General features: G+C 36.8%; 1 protein-coding gene across 15 annotated transcripts in view; it reads right to left on the bottom strand.

Annotated features, from left to right (window-relative positions):
* Wdr33 (WD repeat domain 33) overlaps positions 1 to 12,983 on the bottom strand; it is a 99,503-nt gene that overhangs the window by 31,138 nt on the left and 55,382 nt on the right. Inside the window, exon 8 of one of the 15 annotated variants that reach the window (XM_063258814.1) lies at positions 33 to 9,356. The exons of 13 other annotated variants lie outside the window; for them this stretch is intronic. In XM_063258814.1, coding sequence (XP_063114884.1) covers positions 9,352 to 9,356 — 5 coding nt within the window. In that variant the 3' untranslated portion in view covers positions 33 to 9,351. Of the gene's footprint in view, positions 1 to 32; positions 9,357 to 9,399; positions 9,689 to 12,983 lie in introns of those variants that run through there. One more of the 15 variants, XM_063258813.1, reaches the window with a different exon arrangement.

Raw genomic sequence — 12,983 nt, 5'->3', positions numbered from 1 at the left:
TTATTACAAAGTGACAGCATGTGTTTTTCAAATTGCAAAAAATGTATGGTGCCAAAGGAGGAACCAATACACAAATGGAGAAGCCCAAACTTCATTGCAAAGGTAGAGGCATCATAAACTGGTCAATTCCCTATTTAAACCACATATTTACTAGCATAAGCAGGTAAAATGGTTCCTATGGCTAAGTACAAATTACATATTCACATGGAAAAATGACCAAGACTGACATTAATGCAAATTAAGCATACAACCAATGATTAAATGCCATGTAACTACGCTACTACTTCCAGCATCAAAGCAAACAAAGTTTTACAAATTTATGATGAAATATATGTCTGATTCAAATCAAAATACACAAGTGTAAGCATTGCTGGAACTTAGGGGTAAAACTGCAACAATAAAGAATGAAATGCAGAGTCAGGAAATGATTGGTGAAATAGAAAAACCAGTATTATTTTTCCAAACCATTGGCTGGGAGTATTTAGTGTATCAATTCTCTGTAGTGTTCAGTTACAATATCCAGAAAGAAGCAATTTTGTTGAATGCTTTGTGATAATTGGCACATGTCCCACCCTTTTCAAATTTTGAGACAAGGCCTTGCTAAATTGCCCAGGCTGACCTCCAATTTACAGTTCTCCTGCTAGTGCCTCAAGAGTATCTGGAATTAACATACTAGCTTTTTAAAATTTTACTACATTTTCTTAGACAATTTTAGAGTATTCATTAAAGATATTTAAAGGGAAGGAATGTAACCAAATATTCTTCAACTTCACTGTTGTTGCACTCTTCCAGAACCACGATATGGGCACAGATCATCAGGCACACTTGAGCCATTCATCTGAGCTGGCAGAGACTTGTATCCCACACACATCCAGAAAGCAACACGAAGTCCACTGGCAGAAACGGTGCATTGGGCTTTGCATGTGTGCATGCATGTATATGTGTCATTCAATAATCAATTGTTCTCTAATAAAACTTCTGTAGACATTCACGATGCAATAACAACACACAGGGGAAGAAAAAAGTATACAGTAGATATCTGAAAAACCAAAATGTACAAAACCAAAAGAAAAAAACATTTACAAGACTGATAGAAGTCTGGCAATAACAAGACTACCAGGAAGTTTAGCAATAGCTATCACTATCAGGCCAAGACAAAAATGAAAAGAAACCTCTAATAACGAACAGTGGAGCCCAGGAAACAGATGTTCCGAGTGATGTGATGAGCACGTCCAGCGTAAGCCTACCTTCTGAAAGCAAGTTCAAAAACTACACTGGTTCACTTTCAGTTAGCCAGGCAATAGATTTTTTTAGTTTATGTACACAAAAGGAACAAAAAATTCTAGCCAAACTAAAAGTATTTAACCCCATAGTAATCATTCACAGAATAAGTGAATTTTGAATGTTTTGTCAGAATCTTCTTGGGCATAGTTCCATTTTTGGCAAATGTGATTCCCTTTAATCTTGTCTCTTCCTAATACTACTCACGTTTCGAAAGAACAGTAACAGCAGCGACAAAAATGTAGCTGTATCAGAATGAAGTCACATAAACTCTTAAATACCACTGAGGGCAAGTATTTTTCACACAATCCCCAGCAGGCTGTATGAGTTTCAACTACTAAGAATTTTTCCGTCAATAAGTAAGCTGGATAACAAACTCCAAGTGGATCTTTTTTCTTCTTCTCCAACTAGATCTTAATAAATTTCACCATTTTTGTTTCAAAGATCAAAGTAGAGAGCTAAAAAAAATCTCAAATGAAAGATGATTAATTTCAATTATATCAAAACCATGTTCCAATTGGGCATGGTGACGAACACCTGTAACCCCAGGAATTGGCAGGCTGAGGCCAAAAGGATGGCTATGAGTTTGAGGCCAGCTTGGGTTACATAGTTAACTCAAGGCTAGCCTGAACTACACAATGAGACTGTGTCTCAAAAACAACATCATCATCAAATTACAAAAAAGTATAGACCATATTGATATAAATAACTGAGTAAGTGGGGTTAAGAATGAAGTCTCCCATGAGTAAGACTTTCAAATAACTTATGTAGCTATACCACCACGTCGAAGGTGGCACATAATTAATTAGGAGTTCATTCCCAAGAGCAAAGTATGGGTGGGGGAGCAGAATCCAGAATCCTGACATAGAGTATTTCAAGCAAGGTAGCATAGTTAACCTCAAGTCAACAGTACACACCATGGTATAAAACTGTAACTTTACCTCCATGCTCTACATTCCAAAAAACAATGCCTTCAAGTCTAATTACGAGGAAAACACCAGTTAAATTCCAAGGATAGTCATAAATATTATAAGTCTCATAAATACACTGGATGCAAGGAAAAAGGGCAACAAAATCTTGGAAAGTGCTAAAGTGGGGGTGGGAGGGACACACTGAATCTAGCATCCCTATCCTGCCAAAGTATTGTTTGATAAACATAGGCATGAAATAAAAGCCATACAAGAACATTTAAAATTTTTTTCATATACTCAGTAGGCTGAGGCAAGGTAGATTATTAGTTCAAAAACAAGCGTAAGCTACAAAGTGAGACCCTGTCTCAAAACAACTATTTTGTTACTCACAGATTACAAAAAGAGAAAAACCACTCTAGAAATGTGGAAATCAAATAAAGCAAATTTAATAATTAAGACAATATGTGTTTCTTTTGATGGGTGCTTAAAACCGCCATCTTCTTGTACTTTATTAATGAATGAATGAATGAATGAATGAATGAATGAATGTCAAAAAGCCCAGAGAGCAAAAATTAGACCTGTAAAAACTGTATTGAAAGTCCAAATTCTGTTCTTGGATAAAACAGACTATGTTTCATCTGCTCTGCTGAGTAGCGGCAAGAGTGAGTTGTGAGAATGTTTACTTCCACTCACAAACTACTGTTAATTCCCTCTAACAGAAGGGAGTAACCAAGGGATGAAATTAGCTTTGCCCAACAGAAGCAAAAGTACAGTGTCAAATCAGCTGTACTTGAATCAACCAAAGAATGTGTTAAATATAATTTAATTCAAATGGGTACTGTCTCATAATGTGTAGTCAAATGGGTAGGGTCCCATGCTCACGCTATTAATAAAAAATGTGAGTACACCAGATGTTAATCCTCAGACATCACTTACTAGTTACATCTTCATGTACTTTACTTATCCTTAAAAATTTCATGAAAAAAACTGCTCAATTATGGGGTTATTTCCAGAGTTAAATGAAGCACTGTCATCTTGCCCAGTTCTTGTTATTGTAGAGTTATAGGTTTCAGAGACAAAGTCTCAACTGTGTTTCCCAGTCTGGTCTTGAGCTCCTGGGCTCAAGTCACCCTCTTGCCTCAACCTCCTGAGTAGCTGAGACCACAGGTAGGCACCATTCACTCCTTTGTTCTAGCATTCATTCTGAACATGCAGTGAATAAAACCTTTCATTCTGACCCACACTCTGCCCTGAAAGAGCTCACTATAGGGACAGGTATTCCATAAAGATTTTACAATTCAACAAGAGCTATTAACACTAGGAACAGAGTATAAAAGATTAAAAAATAACTTGAGAGCACATCCTCAAAGCAAAATTTCTCTGAGACTCTTATTTCAGTTTTCAAATGGCTACTGAAAAAAGAGATTGAGCTTGGACTACCAACATCCAATTCAAGTATTAAGACATGATGCAGTACCATTCACCTCTCAGGGCTGGGAAACCTAAAATGGGAGACAACCATTCCCTTCACTGTTGACTCTTTTTAGTGATTAAGATATATATGGAATTGGGATTATAGCTCAGTGGTGAGGCTTTTGCTCACTATGGATAATACACTGGGTTCCATCACTAACACAACAAAATACAATAATACTTATAGATACTTTAGATGTGACTACAGAGTCCATTGGACTAAAATGCTAACTCCAAATCAAGATGGTGGGGCAAGACATTTAGCACAGTGGCATAAGCATGTGCCTGGCAAGCATGGGGTTGTGAGTTCGATGCCTGGTACCCCCCCCCCAAAAATCAAGATAATGATACCAGTCACCTCATTATTTTCGGCATAAATTTTGGTAACTCTACATTTTCTCAGTTTTAAAAAACTGTTAATGCATTTCTAGGCAGGAAAAAACTTTCAGAAAAAACACTAAGTTTAAGTGGGTTTTTTTTTTCAGTTAATTATTTACCTCTATATTCTGCAATGTCACAGACTGTCATATATTTAAATAGAATTAAATTTTAATACGCCGAGTTGTTTTTTGGTGTGTGTGTGTGTGTGTTTTGAAACAGGGCCTCACAATGAAGTCCAGGTTGGCCTTGCAGCAATTGCTTCTTTACTAAAGACTGTCCTTCCCTACCAACCTGTAAACAAATCCAGAAGGTCTACTATCCAAAACAAGAAATGCATATATTAAAGCCAGGCATAACAGTGCTCACCTACAGCCCTGGCACACAGGAGCCAGAGGGAGGAAGATGCTGTGTTCAAGGTCAAACTGAGCTATAGTTTCAACCTTGTCTCAAAAATTAAAAAATCCCAAACACACATGCATGCACACACACACGAACACTGCAAAGCATAAAAAGACAAGAAATAAAGAACTTCATGTATTAATCAAGACAAAATTACCAAATATTTAGCCACTGCCCAGGCATGGTGTCACACACCTGTAATTCTAAACTCTTGGGAGGCTAAGGCAAGAGAATCAGTGCTGAGTTAAGAGGCCAGCCTGGACTACGTAAGCAAGTCCAAGGCCAAGCCTGCACTACACAGCAAGACCTTATCTAAAAACAAAAATCGAGTATTTGGCCAAACAAGGATCACTAGAGATTTCAGGCAAATAAGCTGGAAAGAAAGACCAGAGGGAAAAAAAATTCAGGGTAAATGGCTTTGGGACAGTAGGACATGGTGGCGCACACCTGTAATCCAGTACTTGAGAGGCTGACACTGCGAGCGTGAGGCCAGCCTCAACTACAAAGTGAGCTGAAGGCCAACCTAAACTGCATCCTGACACACTGTCTCAAAAAACAAAACAAAAGACAAAACTTATTGTTAGGAAAAACAAAATGACCAATCACTAAGATTGCTAGAAATGAAACACAATTGATAAATAAAGTTGGGTGTCAGGCAAAAAAACCAAAATGAGCAGGAAGGCTAAATAGTAATCACTATGATAAAAACAGAAACCTTGCAATACTTAAACAACAGAAACACAAAATAAGAAAGAAAAAATAACACAAGGCAAACAGAATCAAGATACCCAATGTTCATGTTCTGAGAATTCCACAAAATACATAGAGAAATGTGAAGACTGCAGATTAAAGAATGTCAAGAAAGATTACTTTCAGCTGGGCGTGGTGGCTCAAGCCTGTAATCCCAGCACTCGGGAGGCTGAGGCAGGAGGATCATTGTGAGTTTGAAACCAGCCTGGGCTACAAAGTGAGCTCAAGGCCAGCCTGAACTGCACAGCGCGAGACCCTGTCTCAAAAAAGACAAAAAAGAAAAAGAAAGATTACATTCAGGGACAGAGATATAGCTCAGTGGTGCAGCACCTCCCCGGCAAGAGCAAGGTCTTGAGTTTGACTTGCAGTACCCACAAAAAAAAAAAAAAAAAAAAAAAAACAAGGTTGTTTAAAATATCACCTACAAGAAACACTAAATCTGCTGATGACGGAGTAAGCAAACTCTTGAAGACACAGGTGCAAGCGAAGACTTCATGAACAAAACCAGATTGCATAGGAACTATCACAAAGAATCAACAATTGGAATCTCATCCTACTGAAAAGCTTTTGCTCAGCAAGAGAAACCACCAACAGAGTGAAGAGACAACCCATGTGGGAGAAAATGTTGGCGAGGTGTTCCTCAAAGAATTACTATCAAGAACACACAAAGGAGTCTGAGGATTTAGTCCAGTGGCATGAGCTCCTACCTGGCAAGCACAAGGTCATTTACTGGTACCCCCCCCAAAAAAAAACAACCCACATAAAGAACTCCAAAAAAAAAAAAAAAAACAAATCAGTCCTCCCACATTTAAAGATCCAATCATCTGAGCTGAATACACAATTCTCAGATGAGGAAATACAAACAGCAAACAAATATGTGAAAAAATGTTCAACGTAACTAGTCATTCGAAGTATGCAAATTTAAACAAGGTACTACCTCACCCCAGAAAGAATGGCTATTATTAAGAAATTAAGGGCCGAGGATTTAGCTAAGTGGCACAAGTGCTTGTTTGCAAATGCGAGGTTGTGAGTTTGATCTCCAGTACAAAAAAAAGAAAGAAGAAATCAAGCAAAAACAAATACTGGAGGTACTGAGGGAGAAAAGGAATCCTTCTCCGCTGTTGGTGGGAATGCAGGCTGGTGCAACCACTGTGGAAATCAGTGTGGAGATTCCTCAAAAAACTAGGACCAGGGGTCCCACTTGACCCAGTTACTCTATTGCTATCTTCCTAAAAGAATTACAAATATCATACCACAGTCATGTACGTGAACCCATGCTTATGGCAACACAATTTGTAATAGCCAGAACTTGAAAAAAACCTAAATGCCCACTGACTAAGGAATGGATAGAAAAGATGTATTTTTCTACAGTAGAGTACTACACAGCCATGAGAACAAACTGGAGACTTTCATAGGTAAATGGATGCAACTCAAGACCATACTTATTATTGAAACAATACACATGTATAAACATATTGTCTCAGTAGTGTCAGAAGCTGAAACAATGTATGTATATGTGAATGTATACTAAAGAAAGTTAAGATAGTTATACTACTGATTTCTCTGAGGTTGCTGAAGAGAAAAGACTTGTGCTGATACTGTTCAGACCACTGAATGCAGACGTTTTATGCTCCGGGTGAATGATTTGGGGATGACAATGCACAATGTATGGCCCACTGTTGCCCCCTGAATGATGTGTTTTGAATTTGTGTTGAAGGGTTTTTTTTTCCTTCTTCTTCTTCCCCTTGAAATAACATGGATTTGGGAGGGGGAAAAAAAGAAAGCCAACATGTCATAAACTTGAAAATAAGTAAATTTTTAAAAATCACCTGCAAGAGGCTGGGGATTTAGCTCAGCGGCATAAGCGCCTGCCTCGCAAGCAGGCAGTCATGAGTTTGATCCCCAGCACCGATAAAAAGGAAAAAGACAAAAAAGAAAAAAAAAAAAAACACCTGCAAATCCATAGTTTAAAAAAAATTTTAATAGAGAAAAAGGTCACTTAAAGAATACTCAATGAGTAAAACTAGAATTACATCTAACATTTTACCAGCAAAACAATGGAAGATAACTAAGGCCCTTCAAAGTTCTGAGGGAAAAGGACTTGAAGAATCTAAGAATGAATACACCCCAGACAAATTATAAGTCAGGTTTAAGTGTTATGACAAATTGAAGACCTTTCCATACACACATATTTTGAAACTGATTACCCATGCACTGTTCTGAAAAAATAATATGTTTTTCAACTGAACAGAAAAAAATGAGTTGACTGAGAGACCATGAAATTCTGGTATGACAGTAGTCATAAGCACAGAAAACAGTCCAAATTATGGGAAGTTGGAGAACATGAAGAATGCACTGAAAAACAAAATCAAAATCCATTCCAATTGTAAAATTAAAAAAAAACAGTTGCCAGGATAAAGGTTTTAGTGACACTAAGAAAAAGAGAGTAACTCGAAGAAAAACTGTAACCAACTAAAAATCATGGCATTACTTCAATAGCTGCCAGAGTGACAGATTTAAAAGAAGTGTTGTTAACAACATTCTTTCATCTGGTCACATGATTATCATTCTTCCTCCAAGGCCTGATCACATTACTTAATCCTGTGATACAGTAGAAATGCTACACTTTTTTATTTTTTAGAATTTTTAAATAGGAAAATAGAAGATAGCTATAGTTAAGTAACAATAAAAATGGCTAAAAATCCATGACTATATATAAGTAAAGAAAGATAAAGAGGTAAACAGTAGAGAATTAGAAAACAACACTTAGTGGAAGAATCCTGCATAAAATTAACTGGTGGCCCACAAGAATTAGATTTAAGCACACTTAAAAGTTATAAACAACTACAATTCACCATAATAAAAACCCAGAAGTGCATAACTGGTGGCAAAGACCATTAAATTCCTCACTTTTCAAGATAGGAAAGAAAAGATATGCCATACCAAACAGATACAGTAAGATATTTATAATTCTGATGGTAAACACAGAACAAATAAAACTCAAAAGAGCAAGGCATGGTGCCACACATCTGTAATCCCAGCACTCCAGGAGGCCACAACAAGAGGATCATAAATCTGAGCCTAGACCAGACAATTTACCAACTTACAAAAAGCATCTCAAAATTCATAAAGTGGGTGGGTAGATTGGGAGGGAATGTAGCTCAATGCAAAGAGTCTGGGTTTAATCATCAATAACATATCATACATACACACATACACACTTGCACACGTGCACATGCGCATGCACACAAGTTCTATCCCTTCTATGGTGTCAATGATTTTACTGTCAAAGTTTTTAAAAATAAGTAACTTTCTTAAACTTTGTAATTAGTGACTTCTAGGACATCACTGACAACTCATTTTCCAAAAGTCCTTTGATTCACTGATTTGAAGTCTACTATCACAAACCTAATGTAAAAGAAAACTTATCTAAGTGCAAACAAAAATAAAGGCACTATGAAGCTTAATACACAACTTTCTCTTAGCAAAAATATCCTGTAACTCTTAAGAGTTACATTTAAATGCCTATGAGGAATGGTTAAATAATTCATGACAATCACATGCTATAGATCATTATCAAGTGAAGACAAGACGATAATGACCAAGACATATATTGTGTAGTAAGAAAAACAAATAGCAAAGAAATGTGTATAGTTTAATTCCTTTTCTACAGTAATATGTTAAAAATATTTTTTTTGTACATGAATAACAACTCTGGAAAGATGCACACCAAATTATTAACAATGTTAACAATGCTTACCTCTGGAGATTCAGAAAGAGAAAGGGAAGACTTTTACTTCTAATTGTTTAACATTTTAATGAAGGTGTGTTCTCTTTCCAGTAGGCAGAAGTTACAAGAAAAATAAATGTTGCATTAATCCCACCCAATTTTCTCTTTACCTTTCCATCCCTCTCACCCAACAACACTGTTGTACCACAGAGCTCAGTCTTCCACAGGGCACAATGTGAACCCAGCTCACAACTCTCCATAAGAGAGTTCTTACTTCCATAAGATACACAGATTATATCTGAGGTCACGTGCGACTCATGAAAGCAATGCATTTAGTCTTGACCTTGGTTGGTGAGGAATGGCACTGTTAATGAAGTCAGGTTGCAAGTGAGATCCTTGTATGTCAGTGATTGCATTCATCATCTGTCATCCTGGTCACATAGGACAAGATATAGAGATATCAAAGTAAATTCATTTTAACTAGCTAACAGTGAACACTTCTGTAAAATACATTCTCAGAGTGGGTTTCAATGGTAGGGTTCTTCTGTTCTGAAGAACATGTCAGTGTATTATAACCAGCATTCCAACATTTCTTTGCCAGCAGGCACACAGAAATCCGGTAATCATGCTAATGATGCTTCCCAAGGAGAAGACACTGTTAACCAGGTATGTGGAGGAGCACTGCCTCTTTGCTCTGGGGAACCAGTGTAATGTTGCGACCTGTGAGCCATACGTGTTCCAGTTTCTGGTTTGGTCTTTTCATCTTCAGTCAGCAAAGTGGATATAAAAATGAAAACAATGTGGCACAATAAAGATTTTTCACCCTTTACTGTGTTTAAGAGAATTTTTCTTTTACTATACTTTTGTAGAACCATCAATAATAAAAGACTGGAGAAAAACAGACTGAGGACATAACACAACAAAAGTTCTGGTTATAGAAATATTCGTAACAAGAACATCTAGTTTTGATTCAGCTTAAAATTAAGATGCTTATCTTAGGGCCAGGGGTTTCGCTCAGCAGCACAAGCACCTGCCTAGCAAGCATAAGGCCACAAGTTCAATCCCAGTATCAAAAAAAAAAAAGTGTATTTTAGAATGTTAAACACAGGACCAGAGTGAGTGCCTGCCCTGGCAAGTGCAAGGTCATGAGTTTGATCCCTGGTACCAAAAATAACATACCATAAACATACCACACCACACCATAACATGTTAAAACACACCCAACCCCAAAATATAGGTTTTCTTGGCCTTTGTTTTTACAAGACATTGCAGACCTACACTGAAGCCATACAATGTAGATTTAAAGTACCTGTAAATCCAGAGTATTTCCATTTAAGATAAACTAATCAAATTAGAACTCAAAAAAGCAGCTAGTGGTTCTCAAAGATGACTCAGATATATTCAACTATTCAAAAAACTGGGCCGGGGACTTAGCTCAGCAGCATAAGCACCTGTCTGTTAAGCGCAAGGTCATGAGTTCGATTCCCAGTATCAAAAAAACAAACAAATAAACAAACAGGAGCAAAGCATGATGGCACACACTTGTAATCCCAGCTATTTGAGAGGTTGAACCAGGAGAACTGCCAATTTGAGGCTAGCCTAAGCAACTTAACAAGACCTCTGTCAGTTAAAACAAACTGGAAATACAGCTCAGTGGTAACAGCATTTGCCTAGTGTGGTTGAGGTCTTGGGTTCAATGCTTAGTATGGCAAAAAATACGTAAATAAATAAATAATCAAACAAATGCACAAGCAGGTAAAACCAAAGAGAACTCTGAACTCTGGAGATAGTATATGACAAATGTTGGGAGTAAAAATTTTAACAATTTCCTGTGGATCTTCCGATATGAGTGTGGAGGTAGGAGGACTTACAGAAAGATAAGTTTAAAAAAATAAGCCATGGTTTTATTTCAATACAATGTTATTTATTTAAATGTGGCTTACATTACATTTAATTAACATTTCTAAACCTAAGAATCACTACTGAAAAGAGGGTAACATCCCACTTAAACTCGATTCAATTGCCTCCCTCTGACACCTCTCCTAATCAATTTCCTCTTTAACTAGCTTCTTTAACTAAAATATTGTATGTTCTGTTTTACATGACTTTTGGTTTACATGATTTTAGCATCCGTCTGACATATATGACTTAAACAACACACACCGGCTCAGCCTGTATTTGGAGGATGCCTTCTGCATAAGAAAGGCGCTGTCACAGAAGCCCTGGGATGCAGGTTATCACTGGTCCCACTTGATAGGTGAGGAAATGCATGAAAGACTAGCTCAGTAGTAGAGCTAGGATTTATACCCACAACTACTGGCTTTTAGCTGAGTAATGTTTAAAGCATCTCTGAAGAAGAAAAAGATTGTCCTAAGTAGAAACTATGTATGTAGAATTCTGGACCAGGTACAGCACAGGTTTAATAGTAAAATAGTCTTCTTGTCATTTAACCACAATAAACAGTAATTACAGTATATTCTTTTGTCATTAAATTTTAAAGCAACACACCAAGTAGTTTACAGTAGTTTTTCCTTTCCTTCTTATAGGGAAAAAAAAGGCTGTTATGAGGCTGTGATCTGCAGCTCAGTTGCAGAGTTCTGTGAGCCCTTGTGTTGAAATCCTACCAGCAGGACAAAACAACAGATAATATACCATGTACAGATTATAATATACAACAGGGCCAGCAAGAATCATGAAAATGGGTTTTGATCCAAACACAGTTAGTTTCAAAATACAATACCTTATTATTCAGACACTTTAACCAAAAGGTCACCATAAATTCATGTACTGAGGGGGATGAAGCCCAGGGCTCTGGCCAATGGAGGAACATTTTCACTCATATGCCTAGATCTATAAAGATGAATTCTGGCATCTATACATAATCTAGATACAGACACGAATGATTATGTAGTAACTTCCCAGCCAATTATGTGCTAATTGCTCAATACATAAATCTTAACATGGTCTGGACATGTAGGGTAATGGTAGAGTTGTTGCCTTGTTGTATATGCAAGGTCCTGAGTCCAATCCCTAGCATTACAAACAAACTAAGCGCATAAATAAATAAATAAAGTTTTGTGTATGGAACCGACTTTAGGAGAAAAATCCTGTCCTGAAAATTTTTCATCCCTACTTAGTCCAAACCAACATTTCAATGTTACTACTATGCATCTCAAAGAACAAAAATATAAAAGGCTCCTGTGACCTAAGTCTATTTTACAAATTTAAGATCCTTGTAAAAATTAAAAACTATAATAAAGAAGCTATGAAGCTAGGACAGTGATGCACAACTATAATCCCAGCTAATCCTGAGAATGAAGGAGGATCTCTTCAGTCCCACAGTTTGAGGCCAGCCTGAGTAACATATTGAGATCCAGTCCCCCCCCCCAAAAAAAGAAAAAAAGAAAAAGCTATTTAGAAAATTCAACATTTTTTTCCTATTAAAAAAATTCTATAGACCAGTAGCATAAGTAGTGGTACTACTTGAAGAGGCATCTATATAATGTGCCTTGTTTGTCTAAAAGGAGCTAGATAAGCTGTATTTCATAATCATAACACTACACAAATATGCTCAGGACTTTCAATAAGTGAGTATTCATGGTTAAGTTTTCTCTGCAGCCTGGTGTGATGGCAAACACCTGTAATACCAGCACTCAGGAGACCAAGGCAGGAAGATCATTGTGAATTTAAGACCAATATAGGCTACACGGTGAGTTTAAGGCTGGCCTGAGATGCATACTGAGAACTTATCCCAAAACTAAAACAAAATAAGAAAAATTTTTTTACAAGATTCGACTATTATACTTAGTTTTCATATATTAATACAAGAATTCAGTAGTAAAGACAATACCCTCAATTTATTATTCAAGATGAAGGTACAATGGAAGACTACCTTGAAGTTGACTAGAAGACAATTTTGTTCTGAAGACTTCTACGTTTCAAAGACATCATCCATCAGACTTATATGTGTTCAATAAATATCTGATTTTAGAAATAGCTACTTTTAAAGTCACAAAAACTACAAAATTTACCTCATTAATCCCAGGGATATTCTACTC

This window comes from Cavia porcellus, unplaced genomic scaffold (assembly GCF_034190915.1).
Source record: "Cavia porcellus strain 051 isolate PalLab524CR breed Dunkin Hartley unplaced genomic scaffold, mCavPor4.1 scaffold_12, whole genome shotgun sequence".
Classification (NCBI taxonomy): Eukaryota; Metazoa; Chordata; class Mammalia; order Rodentia; family Caviidae; genus Cavia; species Cavia porcellus.
The sequence above is the reverse complement of the archived record's forward strand: the minus strand, read 5'-3'. Positions and strand labels throughout refer to the sequence as shown.